Here is a 15,302-nt window from a genome sequence, read left to right on the forward strand (position 1 = left end):
GTTGGCAGGAAATCACTGTATGCAGAGAGTGACTCTCTGATGGGTTATTGGGAGCCTGGCCTGGTTTGACAGAGGTTTGGATGAGTGGTGGTGCTGGCTCCTAGGGATGAGTGGCACCTGGTGGTGCTGGCTCCTAGGGATGAGTGGAACCTGGTGGTACTGGCTCCTTGGGATGAGTGGCATCTGGCAACACCAGCCTGGGCTGGCCAGCACTGGCAGGAGCTACAGCCTGGGAAGAACAGCTGACTCCTGGGAAGCAGCTTGTGGTCTGAGAGTCCCTGTGAGTGTTATTGTTTGTATTGCAGGGCCTGGGATCCCACTGATCTGAGGATACTTGGAATTTGCAGAGTTGGTTTGTTTGTTCCTAGAATAGTAGCCCTTGTTATTGTAACAGCAGAGTGACAGTGAGGGGCTAGCTTGGTGTTTCCTTGGGAGCTCTTTGGTGTTGTGCAGAGCAGGGTGAGGCTATCATGATGTCTGGAGAAAAATAAATATGCTGAGTGTTTGAAGGGGCTAGTGGGACTGCCTTTTCCACTTGAGAGTTAGGCCTGTGAAAGGACTGTGAGGAGCATCAAACATGAACCAGAGGTGGTGTCATTGGTTAAACTGTGATTGGGATGTAAAGGAAAATATCTCAAAATGTAAAAATGTGGATCTTATGAAAGTGTTGTTTTAGACCAGAAAGACAAGACTGAACATTTTTAATAGTGGCTACAGTAAAATTATACACTAGGCAATAATCTTTCCTGTGAGGAGAAGGCTTAAGTCTTGGTGGGGCTGCCTGGTCAGACACTGTAAAATGGGATGTTTATGCCTGATGGTAAATATCTGTGAACTGAAGAAAAAAATTAGGAAATAAGCTTTTAGAACAGAAAGTGGCCAGGAGGGATTGGAAAAATATCATAGAATGATCTAGCTTGGAAGGGGCTTAAAGCTCATTTTGTTCCAAAGCCCTGCCATGGGCAGGGACACCTTTCATTAGACCAGATTTTCCAGAGCTCCATCCAGCCTGGCCTTGAACACTCCCAGGGATGGAGCATCCACAGCTTCTCTGGGCAACCTGTGCCAGGGCCTCACTGCCCTGACACTGAAGAATTTCTTCCTAATATTAATCTAAACCTCCTCTCAGTTTGATGCCATTCTCCTTTGTCCTGTCACTCCAGACCCTTGTAAATAGTCTCTCTCCATCTTTCCTGTGGGCTCCCTTCAGCTACAATTGGATCATCTTGAAGTCTTCCCTTTTTCAGCCTGAATAGCCCTGTTTTCTCAGCCTTTCCTCATATATGTTTATGTGTATCCTGCTTCAGCAGAGTGCTGATGATCCCCACAAGCCCCTTCCAGCTGCTGCCCAAGTAGTTCTGTGTTTGTGTATTTATGGACACACAGTTTGCTGTGTATCTGCCATCCTCCAGCCTTCCCATCCTTTCTATCTGTATAATGTTGCCTCTGACTGACCCCAGTGGATTTAGTTTGCCATGGCTTGTTCTTGTTTTTGGCAGGTCACTTGGTGTTGAGGTGAGATGGGCTGTGAACCACTGGTACTGTGTCACTGTTGTCCATGAAGGGGCTCTTGGAGGAATCCTCCTGAATTTATGTGTAGTTTACAGCTAATATGTGCTGGTGTTTTAAAAGACTCCTCCCACTGCTACCAGTAAGTAATTACTCAACAAAATTGAACTGGAGCAGAGATTTTTGCTAATTACTGTCACAGTTAGTGGAGTGTGTAAGAATCAAAGCAATTTTTGTGAAGCAGATTTTCCCGTGGTGGTTCCAGTGAATACAACCTGAAGTTTAGCTTGTGTCTAGTTAAGTGAAACTGAAGATCTCATTGGTTTTAGTGTAGTTAATTAATTTCAGAGCTGCTGTCATTACTCTTGGGAAGCTCACTGTTATGCTGAGCAGAGTATGGAGAAATCATGATGGTTTAAAACAAAAAGACCTCAAAAATCTTGGTAATTTTCCATTTCTGACATCTTTTTGTTTTCAGTAAGTACTAAGGTTGCTATCCTTTCTTGATTAGCATCCTGTCCCTGAGACTCATTTAGGGCTAGCTGTCAGTAACAACTCGAAACATTTATGATCAAGCAACATTGTTCATAAATCAGTTCATAGACTAATTTTGAAATCTACCCCTGTGAATTGAGCAGGTGGTTTTCCTGCTCATTGTGAGAGTATTCCCCATGCAGGTGATTATTTGACTCATAACTTCTGGGTGGTTTTATGTAAATAACTGTCAGAGGTGGGTTTTGCCTTTTATTTAGTGTCAGTACAAACCAAACTCCTCAAGCCTCTCCTTAAAATATGATCTCAAAATCTTTAACTATCAACTTGAATAAGGACAAATGTACATGCTGAGAGTGAAAAAGATTTTTCTTTTTGGCCACATATGAGGCTTAGAATTGTGAGTGTTTATATGATCTATGATGATGTATAACGATCTCATGTTGAGTAGAAACCTTAATATCAGACTTTGAAATTCATTGAAAAGTTATTAATTAAGCATGAAAAGCGTGGAAATTTGGTGAGGATTTTCTGTGTGTTGTCTAGGATCAATATAGGTTACATAAAGCTATGATTAAGTAGAATCCTTAATTAAATTTTTGTGAGAAGAGTGTACACACCTAAATAGTGCACTCAAGCCTTTTCCCCTTGCAAATTTTATTTGGGCTAGGCTGTGGTTGGCTGAAAGTTCCTGCCATACACTGTGTCCTTTTGCACCTTGAAATAAGTTTTGCTCTCAGTCCAGTTGCACTTTGTACAAGCTGCTGCTGTAATAGCCTGATTTTGGCAGCCTGTGCAGAGCAGTCCCAGACTGAAAATCTGCTGTCTTTATGCATGTCCTTTGCTCTCCACAGGTGATTTTTGTCTGAACCAAAGCTGAGGTGCATTTGGCATTACAGTGTGTGTAAAAATATATCTTTACCTACTTTCTTAGAGGATACAATGTCATGTAAGATGTTTCTCTTTTCATGTCTTAACAAAAGGAAGCCCAGATAGCAGATGCTGGGCAAGGGGACCTCATTCTGTTGTACTTTTAAGGAGCACCTTAGAGCTGGTGCAGAGATTTAACCTGGTCTTTGCATTAGCAAAATAGTGCTTAAAATAAAAAGTATACATTTAACCGCTTTCTAATTTGTAAATTTTTATAAATACGTTTATTCTGCACATATATGGAGAAAAATCTTGAGAGAGCTGGGAAAAGCAAAGCCTTCTGGAGCTGACTGCATGTTTTTTCCTGTGTTTCTGCTCAATGGTTTCATGGAAGGAGTTAGTTTTTATTTGCCTATTTGGATCAACAGCATATTTAGGAAATGGTTAATGTATCTGTAGTGGTGGAAGCTGTAATGTACAGCAGTGTCTGTGGACCTTTTAACTATTCCTGGGAGAAATTATTAATGTGGCAGAAAATTATATTCACAGTAGCAATTGAGGGTCTTTAGCATGCTTGTCCTTTGTATGTTAAACTATTTCTGTTTGTTTGTTTGTTTGTAGCAGAAACTTAAAGCTTCTTTATGGAGGATTACATTCCTCTAAGCTCTCAGTGTTCTTCTCATTACAGCAGCATCATATGAGGAAACCAGCTTATTAGCTACTTGTCGGAAAGCAATGCCATTAGCAGGTCCTCTGCAGCTCAGGCTTCATTAGAATTGTCTTTAATATAAAATATTTGTGCAGAGTCATTTGAGTTTTCCTCCAATAAATAGGTCTTATAAATCAGTGTTGCACTAGAAAGTAAAGAAAATGGGATGTGTGTGGAGGACCTGACTCAAAATGCCATTCTCAGCATCTGCATTTTTTCTTTCTTTTTGTCTCTAATAAAAGTATTCATCCCTCAGGAATCAGAATCATGGCTTGGGCTGGAAGGCACCCTAAAGATCATCTGTCTCCAACCTCCCTGCCATGAGCAGCAGCACCTTGCACTAGACCAGGGTGTGCAGAGCCCCATCCTGCAGCCTGGCCTTGAACACTTCTGGGGATGGGGCACCCACAACCTCCCAGAAAAACCTATTCCAGTGCCTCACCACCCTCACAGTAAAGATGTTTTTCCTGATGATACAATCTAAATGTACTCTGTGTCAGTTTGAAGCCATTGCCCCTTGTCCTGTCACTCCAGGCTCTTGTAAGTAATCTCCATTTTTCTTGTAGGCTCCTGTCATGTGGTGAAAGGCTGCAAGTTACCCCTAAGCCATCTCTGTCTGAGGCTGAACAATCCCAATTCTCTTAGCCTTTCCCCACAGGAGAAGTGTTCCATGCTTCTAATCAGCTTGGTGCCCCTAGTGCATTTTCATTATGTAGTACATAATTGAAATGTGAACTGTGTAGTGAGGCCACAGATCCTGTTTTCTCCTCCTAATGGTTGGATCATCTCATTCATTCCTGAACATACAACTTTATCTGTGCTTGGAAATGGAAAAGGGTTGTTTTATCTTCTGACTTTTTAAGTGGTTGTGTTGCAAATGCAAATATTTGGATGTTGCCATGAATAAAGCCCAAGTTTACATGTGCCTCTTCAGCTGCAGAGAGGAGAAAATAAACAGATCAAAAGGTGGCTAATTTACCCCCAAATTTATCTTCACTGTAATTCAGTATTAGTCAGCTTGAGATTTGCCTTGTTAAAAAAAACCATTTCTGTAATTTAGCTTTTTGCTTTGGTTGTAGGAGGTTATCAGAGTTTACAGTACTGTCATGGAACTAATTTGGGTACAGTATCTCCCTAAGCTGATAGCAGTGCAGATCCTTTTCTGCTTCACTGGTGCTGGCACAGCTACTGAATATGCTATTGTGTGAGGTTATAAACCAGATAATCTTAATTGGGCATTTCCTGAGAGCAAGGCAGAGATGGCTGAAAAAGGAGAGACTTGGAAATAAGGGCATGCATTCCTAATACACAAATTTGGCTTCCATCCAGGAAAATGGGAGAATTTCCTGTTAGTTAAAATCTTCCAAGAGCTGAAAGCCTGAAGATACAGTGCCTACATACCTCAGGGAGCCAGAGTAAAGGGAAAGGCTGGGAATAGCTTGTGCATGAAAGCCCCAGGGAGCAGACTGCTGCTGGATGTGGTGGGGCTGGGGAGTGTGAACAGCTGGATCCAGGGCAGCCATACCATCTCCTAGTGTGGCCAAGGATTTGGGGCACCCTGCAGCAGCTGTACCAGCACGGGCTGGTGTCCCAGATCAGGTCCTGGGGGCTTCTTAGGGTTGAGACAAATGCTGTTCAGGCTTCGTGGAGAATGTGTGTGTGACATGTGCACATACATCCTAACACTGCAGATATTACTGGAGTCTTGACTCACTAAACTGGAGGATCTCTGCTGGAGAAAAGATCTGGAATCAGTCATGTGAATTTGAGTATGGAATAGCAAACAGAAGTGGGTACGGGCAAACCTGAAAGAACTGAAGTGGAAAGAATGGACCTGGTTTGTATGTCCATTTGAAAAGAGAGGCTGCTTATTAAACTGAATTAAAGTACAGCGAGTTATAATTCAAAATTTTTCCAGCAAGGCTGGAAAAAATAGGGAATTAGGAAAGAGCTGCATTGAAAAGATACAACAGGTTTTTTTATGCTAGAATGGGTAGTTGTGATCTGAAACTTCCCTCACGGACCTGATTTCATGAGCATACATTGGTGTAGGTACTTCAGACACTTCTAAATACTTGTCTGCTGCCTTCTTCATTTTTTATCTTTGTTTTAGCATAGGATGAGCTCTTTTGGGTATTTTTGGTTATAGCTTGTGAGTGAATTATTATTATAATTGTTTTTTGTATCTATGTGATTTTAGACATTTGAGGGTATAGATGGTACAGTCACTTCAACTCAAGTTAGCCTGAGCTTCTTGAGCTTTTAGGGTAAATGTAATCAGAATGAGCATAGGAGTAAGGAGGGTAGCTTGCTTCATATGTAGAAGTTTGTCTGTAGTATTAAATATTTCTTACCATACAGAAGAGACTTAATTGCTTAGCACTAGAAATTGATCTCTAAGCTTCAGTCACGGGTAATAGTAGCATAAGTTTAGTAGCATAAGTTTTCTGTATGCCACAGTAACCAGAGCTAAAGGAATAATTATTCAAAACAAATGAAATTTAGCCATTTTGACTTTGCAAAGTAGTACAGATGCACTAAATAAAGTCATATCAGGAATTCAGTATTACAGGCTCTCTGAATGTGGTTGCAGTTGTCTCATAAGTGTCTTAAGTGAAAAGAAAAGCAAAAAGAAAATTGAATCTCATCCTCTGATAGTGAATGAGGAGAATGTTTGACAGTTGCCTGCTCTGCCACTTGTAATAAAAGAAATAGAATTACTTGTGTTCAAACAGTTTCATGGGTAATAACATACTGTCATTGTAACAGTGAAGGAGACTAATGACAAGTTAAAGATTCAGTTGCAAAAAAGGTCAGTGCATATAGTAAAGATGATGGATGCAGTTACATCAGATCTGTGAGGATGAGGCCAGATGGTGAATTTGTGGAAGAGGCCACCAGTTGGAGATTTTAGCTGCCTTATGCAGTTTCACAATTTTTTCTGAAGATCTGTTAGTCTATTAGCAAGTATTAAAAGAATATGTTGATCAGGTGGAAATAATGTCAATTACTCCATGAAAGGGAATTTGTCCATTATTTAACTTCTGCATAGTTTGAAGTAAGTCAATTAGAAATTAGTGACAACTTGTCCGCATTTAGCTGAAGAAACAGTAGTGTCTAAACCAGACAAATGCCCCAAAGCTCCATTTAAGGTATTCAGGAGAACTGTTAATTTTCCTTTTAATTCCTGTCACTTCTAACAGTGGTGCTTATGGATTCTCAGTGTTGTTCTTTTAATTACCAGTTGGAAATTCTGGAGCTGAGTACCTTAAACTCTTGGCCTTAAAAAAAGTATACTTATATATACTTATACATGCTTATATAAAAGTATACTTAGATATGCTTATATACTTATACATTTAGATATATGTAGTAGAAGAGACTTATATCATCTCTTGATGAGAAAGGAGCATCTCTGGGTGCAGTTCTGATCTGTTAAATGTGGACGTCCATGGGAAGGGGGCCTTGAAACACAGCTTTTATGCTGGAATGCTGAAATGTGGATGGAAACTACAGATGTCTAAGTTTATAAGTCACAGCTGTACTCATAAATTAACAGCCAATATTTTGAACTGCTAAGAGATTGTTTGTTGGTAAACTGTCTCTTCTGTCTTTTCCCAGTCTCTGTGAACGATGAATATCCTCCAATCAGCCTTTCCAAGTGTTGTATATATTATGGAAGATATAGAAATCTCTTATAACTTGTTGTTGTAATAATTTACAGTGAAACTATTTTCTGTTCTGTTCACCATTGTGTTGGTGGCAAACAGAAAAAGAAATCCACTTTACTGTCGTGCCCTTGAATTGATGCTGCCAATTTTAATGCTGTTGTAATTATTTTTCCCAAATACTCTATTTAATTTCTTTGATTCTTGCCAGGCTTAGGGGCAGGAAAGCAACTTTATAGGGGAAACAAGTAATGGCTTTGTACAGTGCTATGAAATGCACAGAGTAAACAAACGAGGGAGTGAGGGATGGGGATAGAGTGGGAGTTTGTTTTCCTGCATCACTTCACTTTTCTTGTGCCAACAGAAGGGTTTTTAAAAGGAAAAGAAAAAAGAAAGAGGCAAATTGGATTGTTAGCAGTGTCTCTTAGGATCGTAAATGAAGGGAAGATTGTGTATGTAATTCATAAACATCCTGTACTATACGCCTTCTATTTCAACTTATTAGGGCATGAAGTAGTGCCTGCCAGGTTAATTTCTCACTGGGGAATTCAGCATTCATGCAGATCTTAATTTCCTCCTCTATACAAAGCAGTGATAAAGGAAGAATAAGGGTATTTGAATATTTGATTCCAGATAATTCAGCTCAAAAATAAATCTTTTAGAAGAAGCTGCAAGACAATTATAGTTGCTATTTTGAAATGAATTTGGAGAGTAGCAGGAGAATGTTTATTTGTTCCTGATAGGAAAGACGCTTTTTGTCATGCGAACAAAACCCTGTACTTTACAAAAATTTTCTCTTTCATAGACAAAATTACTGTTTTGAGTTCAGGATGTTGTGGGCAAAGAATAAAAATGAAAAACCATTTGCAAATATGTTTTTCTCCATTTCCCATCTGCCAAAGGAGCAATTGAATTTGTTGGTATGGAGCAATGGTCAATGCTCTGTTTTTTCATGGTTTTAATGGTTGAGATGCTTTTAATGGTTTACAGGAGTTCAAAGATTGTTCCAGCTTAGTGCTTGCTTTTTGCTTCTGTGATGGGATAGCTGAGCATGACCAGAGTGAATCATCTGTTGGCTCTAAACTGGGGTGGGACCAGATTTTTATTTAAGTAAAGCAAAACCAAGCCTCAAAATTCTTATGGGGTGAATATTTAAGAGACCCAGAACCTCTTGTTCTTTTTCTAATTCCAAGTGTTGCTTTAAACTCAGTCATGAGTGCTGACTTGTGTGATTTGGGAGGGTTGGATTCAGCTGGTCTAGGAAGGCAGTTTGGACAGATTCATTAAGTTCTGTATCAGTATCAAGAAACTTGTTTTGTTTGGAGTTTTTATAGTATTTCTCTTAAAACCACCTCAGTGGTGACCAAAGTTGAATTTCCAGGTTTTGTGTTTGGAATGATTAGGAATTGTTTATGTTAAGGAAATAATGGGGTTGAGAATAACTGGGAGTTAAAGAAGTTGGTTTTGGTGGTTGTTCAGTCAGTTATTTCCACTACTTCCACTGGAAACCAAATCTGTGGAGTTTTATTTGTTTAGAAGAGCCAACTGTGGCTTCATATGGGCTTCTTAAACCCACGTTGCATAAGCTTACCCATGTTCCATAAGTTTACCAAGCAAACACACCAAAATGCAAAATCATTACATTTGGGAATTAATGATTCCCAAAAAAGTGCCCAAATTCCAGAAACAAAGACAAACTTGAGTAATGTAGATTCTACCCCTTTGTGATGCATAAACCTCACATGGAGATGCCTTTAATGTTTGTGGAGGAGTGTACTCTGTTAAGACATTGTTTTGCTGGTTTTTGGCTCTAATCTTATTTCAATTATCTGTTTTCTTTTCAGCACCAGCAAACATTTTTAAATCAGCTGAGGGAGATCACTGGTATCAATGACATCCAGGTACTACAGCAGGCACTGAAGGTAAGATAACTGACTTGTAGCTGAATGAACCTGAATGCATCTTAACTACCTGTGAAAACCATAAATCAAACCCTCTGTTCCTCTCTTCCTTCCTTTCTCTCCCTTCCCCACTTGAATATATTTCAGGGAAAAAAAAAAGCCAATGATTGCTTGTTCACTTTGCATAGAATCTTGTTCTCTTTTGGTACTGACCTAAAAGTTAATCAAGTGTTCAAAAATGCAAAGACAGGACTGTTATGACTTGCCATTAACCTTGTGTGAATTGTTTTGGGATACATTGGTGCTACTACAGATGATCAAATCCTGGGGAACCAGGTGGTGTTTGCTTGTCAAGGTGTGGCTGTTTTGTACCATGCACAGGCCTTGCTCTCTGTGTAGAATGAAGAACTGCTTGAACTTGCCAACCTTTACTAATTTGGTATTGTTTCAATGTTTTTTCAACCATTGTAATTTATTTCACAGCACCGAAGAGTTCTTTGAGGCAAGTAAAAAATGGCAGGCATCTCTGTGTTCTGTGTCTGCAAATATATAAATATTTTATTTATATAAATATAAATATATAGGCATTTAAAAATGTTTTCTCTCCCTCAAGCAGAACTTATTAGCTGTTAATACATGGTATATGAGGATTTAGTAATTTAAATTAAAAATATATATCTACACAAAACCAGGTAGTTGTTGTTACCCTAAGTCATGTGCACAACTGCTTTTCAAAAGCTGGGATCTCTGGCTTTAAAAATGAAACTGTATATTTTCAGAATAATTAGTCTGACTCTAGTGAATGTGCTGGTTTGTTGAGAGGTTGACCTACACTACAAGACAGTATTTTTTTCGTTCCTGAAATAAGTGAAAGGCCAACAAAACAATTTTTTTATAAGATGTTTTATCTTTTTTTTGGTTAAAAAATAGCGAATGCAGAATATTTCAAGTTTGCAGACTTTGGTTTTGAGTTATTATTTTACCTGACAGTACGATGCCTATTGATTTGGAGCTGCTAATCGTGTCCTTTGCTTTTAGGAAAAATTAAAGAAGGGGTGAGAGGACTCTCACTTGTTGTTTTATTATTTTTTTTAATATGCTTAAAGGACAGCAATGGTAATCTGGAGCTGGCTGTGGCTTTTCTCACTGCGAAGAATGCCAAGGTTCCCCAGCTAGAGGAGGCCACTTACTACCAAACAGCCCTTCCTGGCAATGACAGATACATCAGTGTGGGCAGCCAGGCAGACACCAGTAGGTATCTTTTCTTTTCTTTTCATAAGTTCAGTTTAAAGGCATGGGAAATAAAACCTTGCCTGTGATATAACTATTAATCTGCAGATAATTCTTCCTTATCAATTCTTAGATTATTATGTAGTCTCTCTCTCCTTATCTCAGTGGGGTTTGTTTTTGGCTTTTTTTCTTTTTTTTTGTTTGAGCTACCTTTAGACATTACCTTTACATATATGTATGATACTGATCAAAGGGTGAGTAACTGGGCTTTACTTTTTTTTTTACCTTTTGTTTCCTCCCCCATATTATAAGTTTTGTTTTGGGGTCATGCAGTAAATAATTTAGGGCAAAAGCTGGGTACTCCTCTGTCAAAACAAAATTGGAGAAGAGTCTGTCATTATTTGTCTTGATATGTTAAAGCTTAATATTGTTAAGAGTAGCTCCTCCCTGACGGGAATGACTTTCCCAAAGGGAGATATGGGAGGTTAAGTGTGAATTTTGTACTAAAAGAGTAGGTATTTGATATATTAAATTAGCATTAAATATACCCAATTTTAAACAATTTCATTTAATTGATACAGGAGGTCCTACAACCTGCAAGATTAGAATCTTGCAGGTTCTAATCCTCTGCTTTAGTGTATACTAATTTTTATGGGGAGAAAAAAATAAATGTATTCTGGAAATAAATATAGGAGATAACATAGAAATAAAAGTCAAAGTAAGTTTTGTAGTGGGATTGATATCTGTAAAATCTGAGTTTCTTGATGCTATAGTTACTTTACACTACTTCCAATGCAGATGGAGATTATTTTAATTATATAGCAGTTCTTTGGCCATATATCTAGTATATCTATGTAGATTTTATTAAACAAGTAGGATTATTTAGTGCCTCCTGCAGTAGGATTTTTTTCCTCCTTTGTTTTGCTCATGGTGGCTTCAATGTAAAGAAGTTTAGTTAGATTTCCTTATCAATTGTATAATTATCTTTTGTCTGTAGAGCCTTGACATGAACTTTTAAAAAATTTTTTTTTAATTAGAGATGAATTTATTCTCAGCATGTCCAGTGTGAAAACTGCATTTAAATCCTTGATATTATTAGCAACCCTGTATAAAATGTCCTGAGTACATTATAGGTAGTTGTGTTATCCATGCAGTAAGTTGTAGTGAGTGGCTTGGGGTTTTTTGTGTATTTTTTGTTTTCACTCCTTTGGAAAGAAAACACACACAACCTTCCCCACATGTTTAATTTTCAGTGTCAGAAAATTGCCATTGAGGGAATGAAGGCTATTAAGAACAAACTCAGCACTGTGTCATAGTTTCTAGTACTGACAACCTACTATGGCAGTGGGAATAGTAAGCTGGATTCTCTTGGAGTCTGTGTTTAATTAGATTTAATAGCAATCCCATTAATAGAAGTATTTAGTTTTGCTGTCACTTAGTGTGCTGTACAACCTTACTGAAGAAATGAGGTGACAAAGGATATGAATTAAATTTGCAAGAGCCCACATTACCCATAGCAGATGGTCAAATTGAGAAGGGTAGGTCTTGAGTTGTACATTCCAAGGTGAATTTCAGGATTCTCTTCTCTTCTCTGGAGGGCTGAAAGCAGGTTCCTTACAGTTATACAGCACAGCAAGTCAGTGATCAAGAAACACCAACTGCTGTGGGAAAAGTAGGTTTTGAAAATTTTTTTTAAGATCTTTAATGTCTGGTCAGGTCCTCACTGGCAACGAAGATGAGAGCCCTTAGCCAGTCTTTGCTATTTTAGTTAGACTGAAAACACTTTGAGATAAAGGCATCTTTGTGAACTTTTCATCATATTGGAGGAATTAGAAGGCAAGAACTGAACACTACAGCAGAACAAAAGTCAAAGCCAGTGTGACCATGGAGCCCCCCCCAAGCTCCTGTAGTGATCTGTAGTGAATGCTTCTGGAAGAAACCTTTCCTTGTAATGTGCTTGCCTGTAATTGTTTGGATTCTAGATGTAAAAAATGCAGTGCACCAAAAATGCCAAGCCTTAGGGCCCTGTGTTAGTAAACACTGTCATGTAAGGGGGTGTGAAAGGGCACAGGATGGGAAATCCTCAGCAGATGGCTTTGACCGTCACTGCTCCCTTCTGCAAAAGAACACGTATTAGCAGTTCTCAGTGGCTATGCTGAGTTAATGACAGGATCTTGTCTCTCAAATTTGACTCCCTTTATTATCCCACATAGGTATAATTACATTAATTAATTAAAACTCACCCTTACTGTTCCTTACTGCTTAACTACCTCTGTGTGTTTGGAACTTGGGACGTTAAGAGTCACCGAGCTTTGTGGTCCTGCCAAGTTAAAGCATCCAAACTGGGAAGGAGAGAGTCACAGATAAATACTAGAGCTGTCTTTTGTGCCACAGAAAGCCTCCAGCCATTTACAAAGGCTGTTGAATGTATTCCTTGCATAAAGATGTGTGGGATGTGAGCTTGACTGACTGCATTTCTTTGATGTGGTTACTTAGTTAAAGGGGTAAAATGGAAATGTTACTGTGTACCATAACAGCCAGAATTGTGCCGTGGCTCTTCCAAAAATGACAGTGGTCATAAGTGGTTTGAGAGTTGCAGCCAGGATGGTAGGAGGTGTAAGGAGACCTGGTTTGTCTTATTGCCAAATGCAACATTTCAGCAGCTGCAAAAAAATAATAGGTTTTCATTAAACCTGCTCCATCTGTTAAACAAAGATGGACTTGCACAACCAGTGTTACTCATGATGCTTGCCTTTTTGTCTGTTCAAAATGGCATGTGCAAGCACCTGCAAATGTAGTATTTTCACATCAACAGTGATGCAAGCTTAATCTGATCCTTGTGCAAAGATGGTTTTAACATTTTGACTTTCTTTTCTTTCTTGCACTCTGTGAGGAAAAAGTGCTTTCAGTGAAAAGATGCACACTTTTTTAGTCCAAGGTAATTTCAGTGTTTCACTTGGTGGAGGAAATCCTAGGCATTGTACTTAAAGAAAAACAGAAGAAGTTTAGTAGTACTTCCAAATATTTTCACTTTATTTCTCTAGAAACCTTTTTATTCCCATTTGAAGTAATTTTGTGCGTTTTCATCTGTGGCTGCACAACAGAACTGTTGGATTGCTAAGAATGTATCCATTTTCTTCTTATTATTGAAGGAACTTGAAGAACCCAGGATTAAAGGAAGGAACAGAGTGAAAAGATGTATTTTGCAAGTTGTGTTGTGTTCCAATGAAACAGCTGTCAAGACAAATTCTCTCCTTCCCTTCTTTTGAAAACACAGTTATTTTTCATTAAAACTGAGTTATTAGTCTTTGCAATTGCACATTCCACAGCCAAAACAAAAGATTTCAAGCCCTTTTATAAGGGCATATTACAGTGTAACTATGAAATGCCACACACAGCAATTTGAGGACTGTAGACTTCATGGCTTCTGGCTTTTTATGTCTTCCTGTTTGTACTTGGAGCCTTTGTATATATCTCAAAAGTCACTCAGCCCTTTCCAGTCAGGTGGAGTTTATGCTCAATGGTACCTACATCCTTCTGAAGTGGTGTTTATAAAACATTTCTTACTGTTCCATTCTGGAGACTCTGAAAAGTTTATAGGGTAATTTCTTTTGGAGCTTCATTGCCCCTACTTTTAGACTCCTAGTGTCTTGCCTAAATCCCTTTTGCTTCAGGTTAAGTCCTTTACTCCTGTGTGCCCCTGTGGAAATTATAGCGCACTTCACTCCTTTTATCTCAGATGACATGTTGCATGCTTGAAGACAATGTATCAAAAGACTTCTCTCAGATCTAAATGAAACAGCCTAAATTCCTTTCAAGAGGTTGGATGCATTTCCTATACCTATTGTAATTTCTTTTCTTCTCATCTACACCTTCTTTAGTATGCTTCTTTCCTGAGCTGTGGCACTCAGAACTATAATGAAGACATCAGCTTAGCTCTTCAGAAAAATAGGTGAATCTCTATAAATATCCACGTAGTACTCTGACAGAAGTGTAACACTTCCTATTTTCTTCAGTGCTGTGATGATGTGAATTGCAGATTGAACATGAGTCGGCTGTAGCTCCTGGATCCTTGGCACAAGTCCTAGTCAGTCCTCATTCTCTAGCTGCTCATTTATTGTTTCTGTCAGTAGAATTTGACAGTGGCTTCTTCTCTCACCTTGCCTAACTCAGCCATCTCTATGTGTCTTCATGACATTTCCTTCTACTTCAAGGATTATTTGTGTCATCTCCATCCATGTTCCTGGGAGTTTTGCCAGCTTGGTATGTCAAGGTCCCCGCTTTAAATGTCAGGAGTCTTGTACCTTGAGGTTCTCTTTTCATCTTACAGATTGACTTGTTGCTTTGTGTCATGATTGCCTCTCTCCTTCCCCTTCAGTGTGGGAGCCTTCAGTTTAAGGTGTTATAATTGCAGGGTGTTGTAAATACAGCTGAGATGAGGAAGCTGTGGGATAGTGGTGGCCAATATTTGCAAGTTCTTGCACCAGTACAGTGGTTTGAGTTGGCTGAATTGCTGCAGGGGTGCTGGGTGCTCTCCCCACATCCAGTTTTAACCAAAATTGGCATATTCAGCCACATAAATTCCTTTAAATCTTCACCTTAGGAGCCTGAGACCACTGTGAATTTAACTTCACAGAATAGGTAGCAGTATGTGAGACCTTGCTTAGCTCTGCTTGTAATAAATAAACCAGATGTAGTCTCAACTCCCTTTAAAAAACTTTTATATTGTTTATGTGTTGAAATTGGAATGTTGCTGCTGAATTTTCATACTTGGCACTGCTCTGTTGAACCCATCAAGGCTGCCCCTTCATTTTTTTTTCTCCCTGTTCAAGTTGTTGCATCACTGTGGATGTTTATTGCTTATCCCTGAGTTCAATTGCTACTTCTGATCTGTCTCTCATGCTGAGTTTCCCAGCCTACTTA

At 38.9% G+C, this 15,302-nt stretch overlaps 1 protein-coding gene across 2 annotated transcripts in view; it reads left to right on the top strand.

The window, feature by feature from the left end:
• Positions 1-15,302, top strand: part of USP25 (ubiquitin specific peptidase 25) — an 89,088-nt gene that overhangs the window by 11,948 nt on the left and 61,838 nt on the right. For both annotated transcript variants that reach the window (XM_054270327.1, XM_054270326.1), the window contains exons 2-3: positions 9,093-9,170; positions 10,256-10,400. In XM_054270327.1, the coding sequence (XP_054126302.1) occupies positions 9,093-9,170; positions 10,256-10,400 (223 nt within the window). The remainder of the gene's footprint in view (positions 1-9,092; positions 9,171-10,255; positions 10,401-15,302) is intronic.

The sequence above is a fragment of the Melozone crissalis genome, unplaced genomic scaffold (assembly GCF_028551555.1).
Source record: "Melozone crissalis strain CALT ecotype California unplaced genomic scaffold, PUWL_Pcris_2 ptg000009l_1, whole genome shotgun sequence".
Taxonomy (NCBI): domain Eukaryota; kingdom Metazoa; phylum Chordata; class Aves; order Passeriformes; family Passerellidae; genus Melozone; species Melozone crissalis.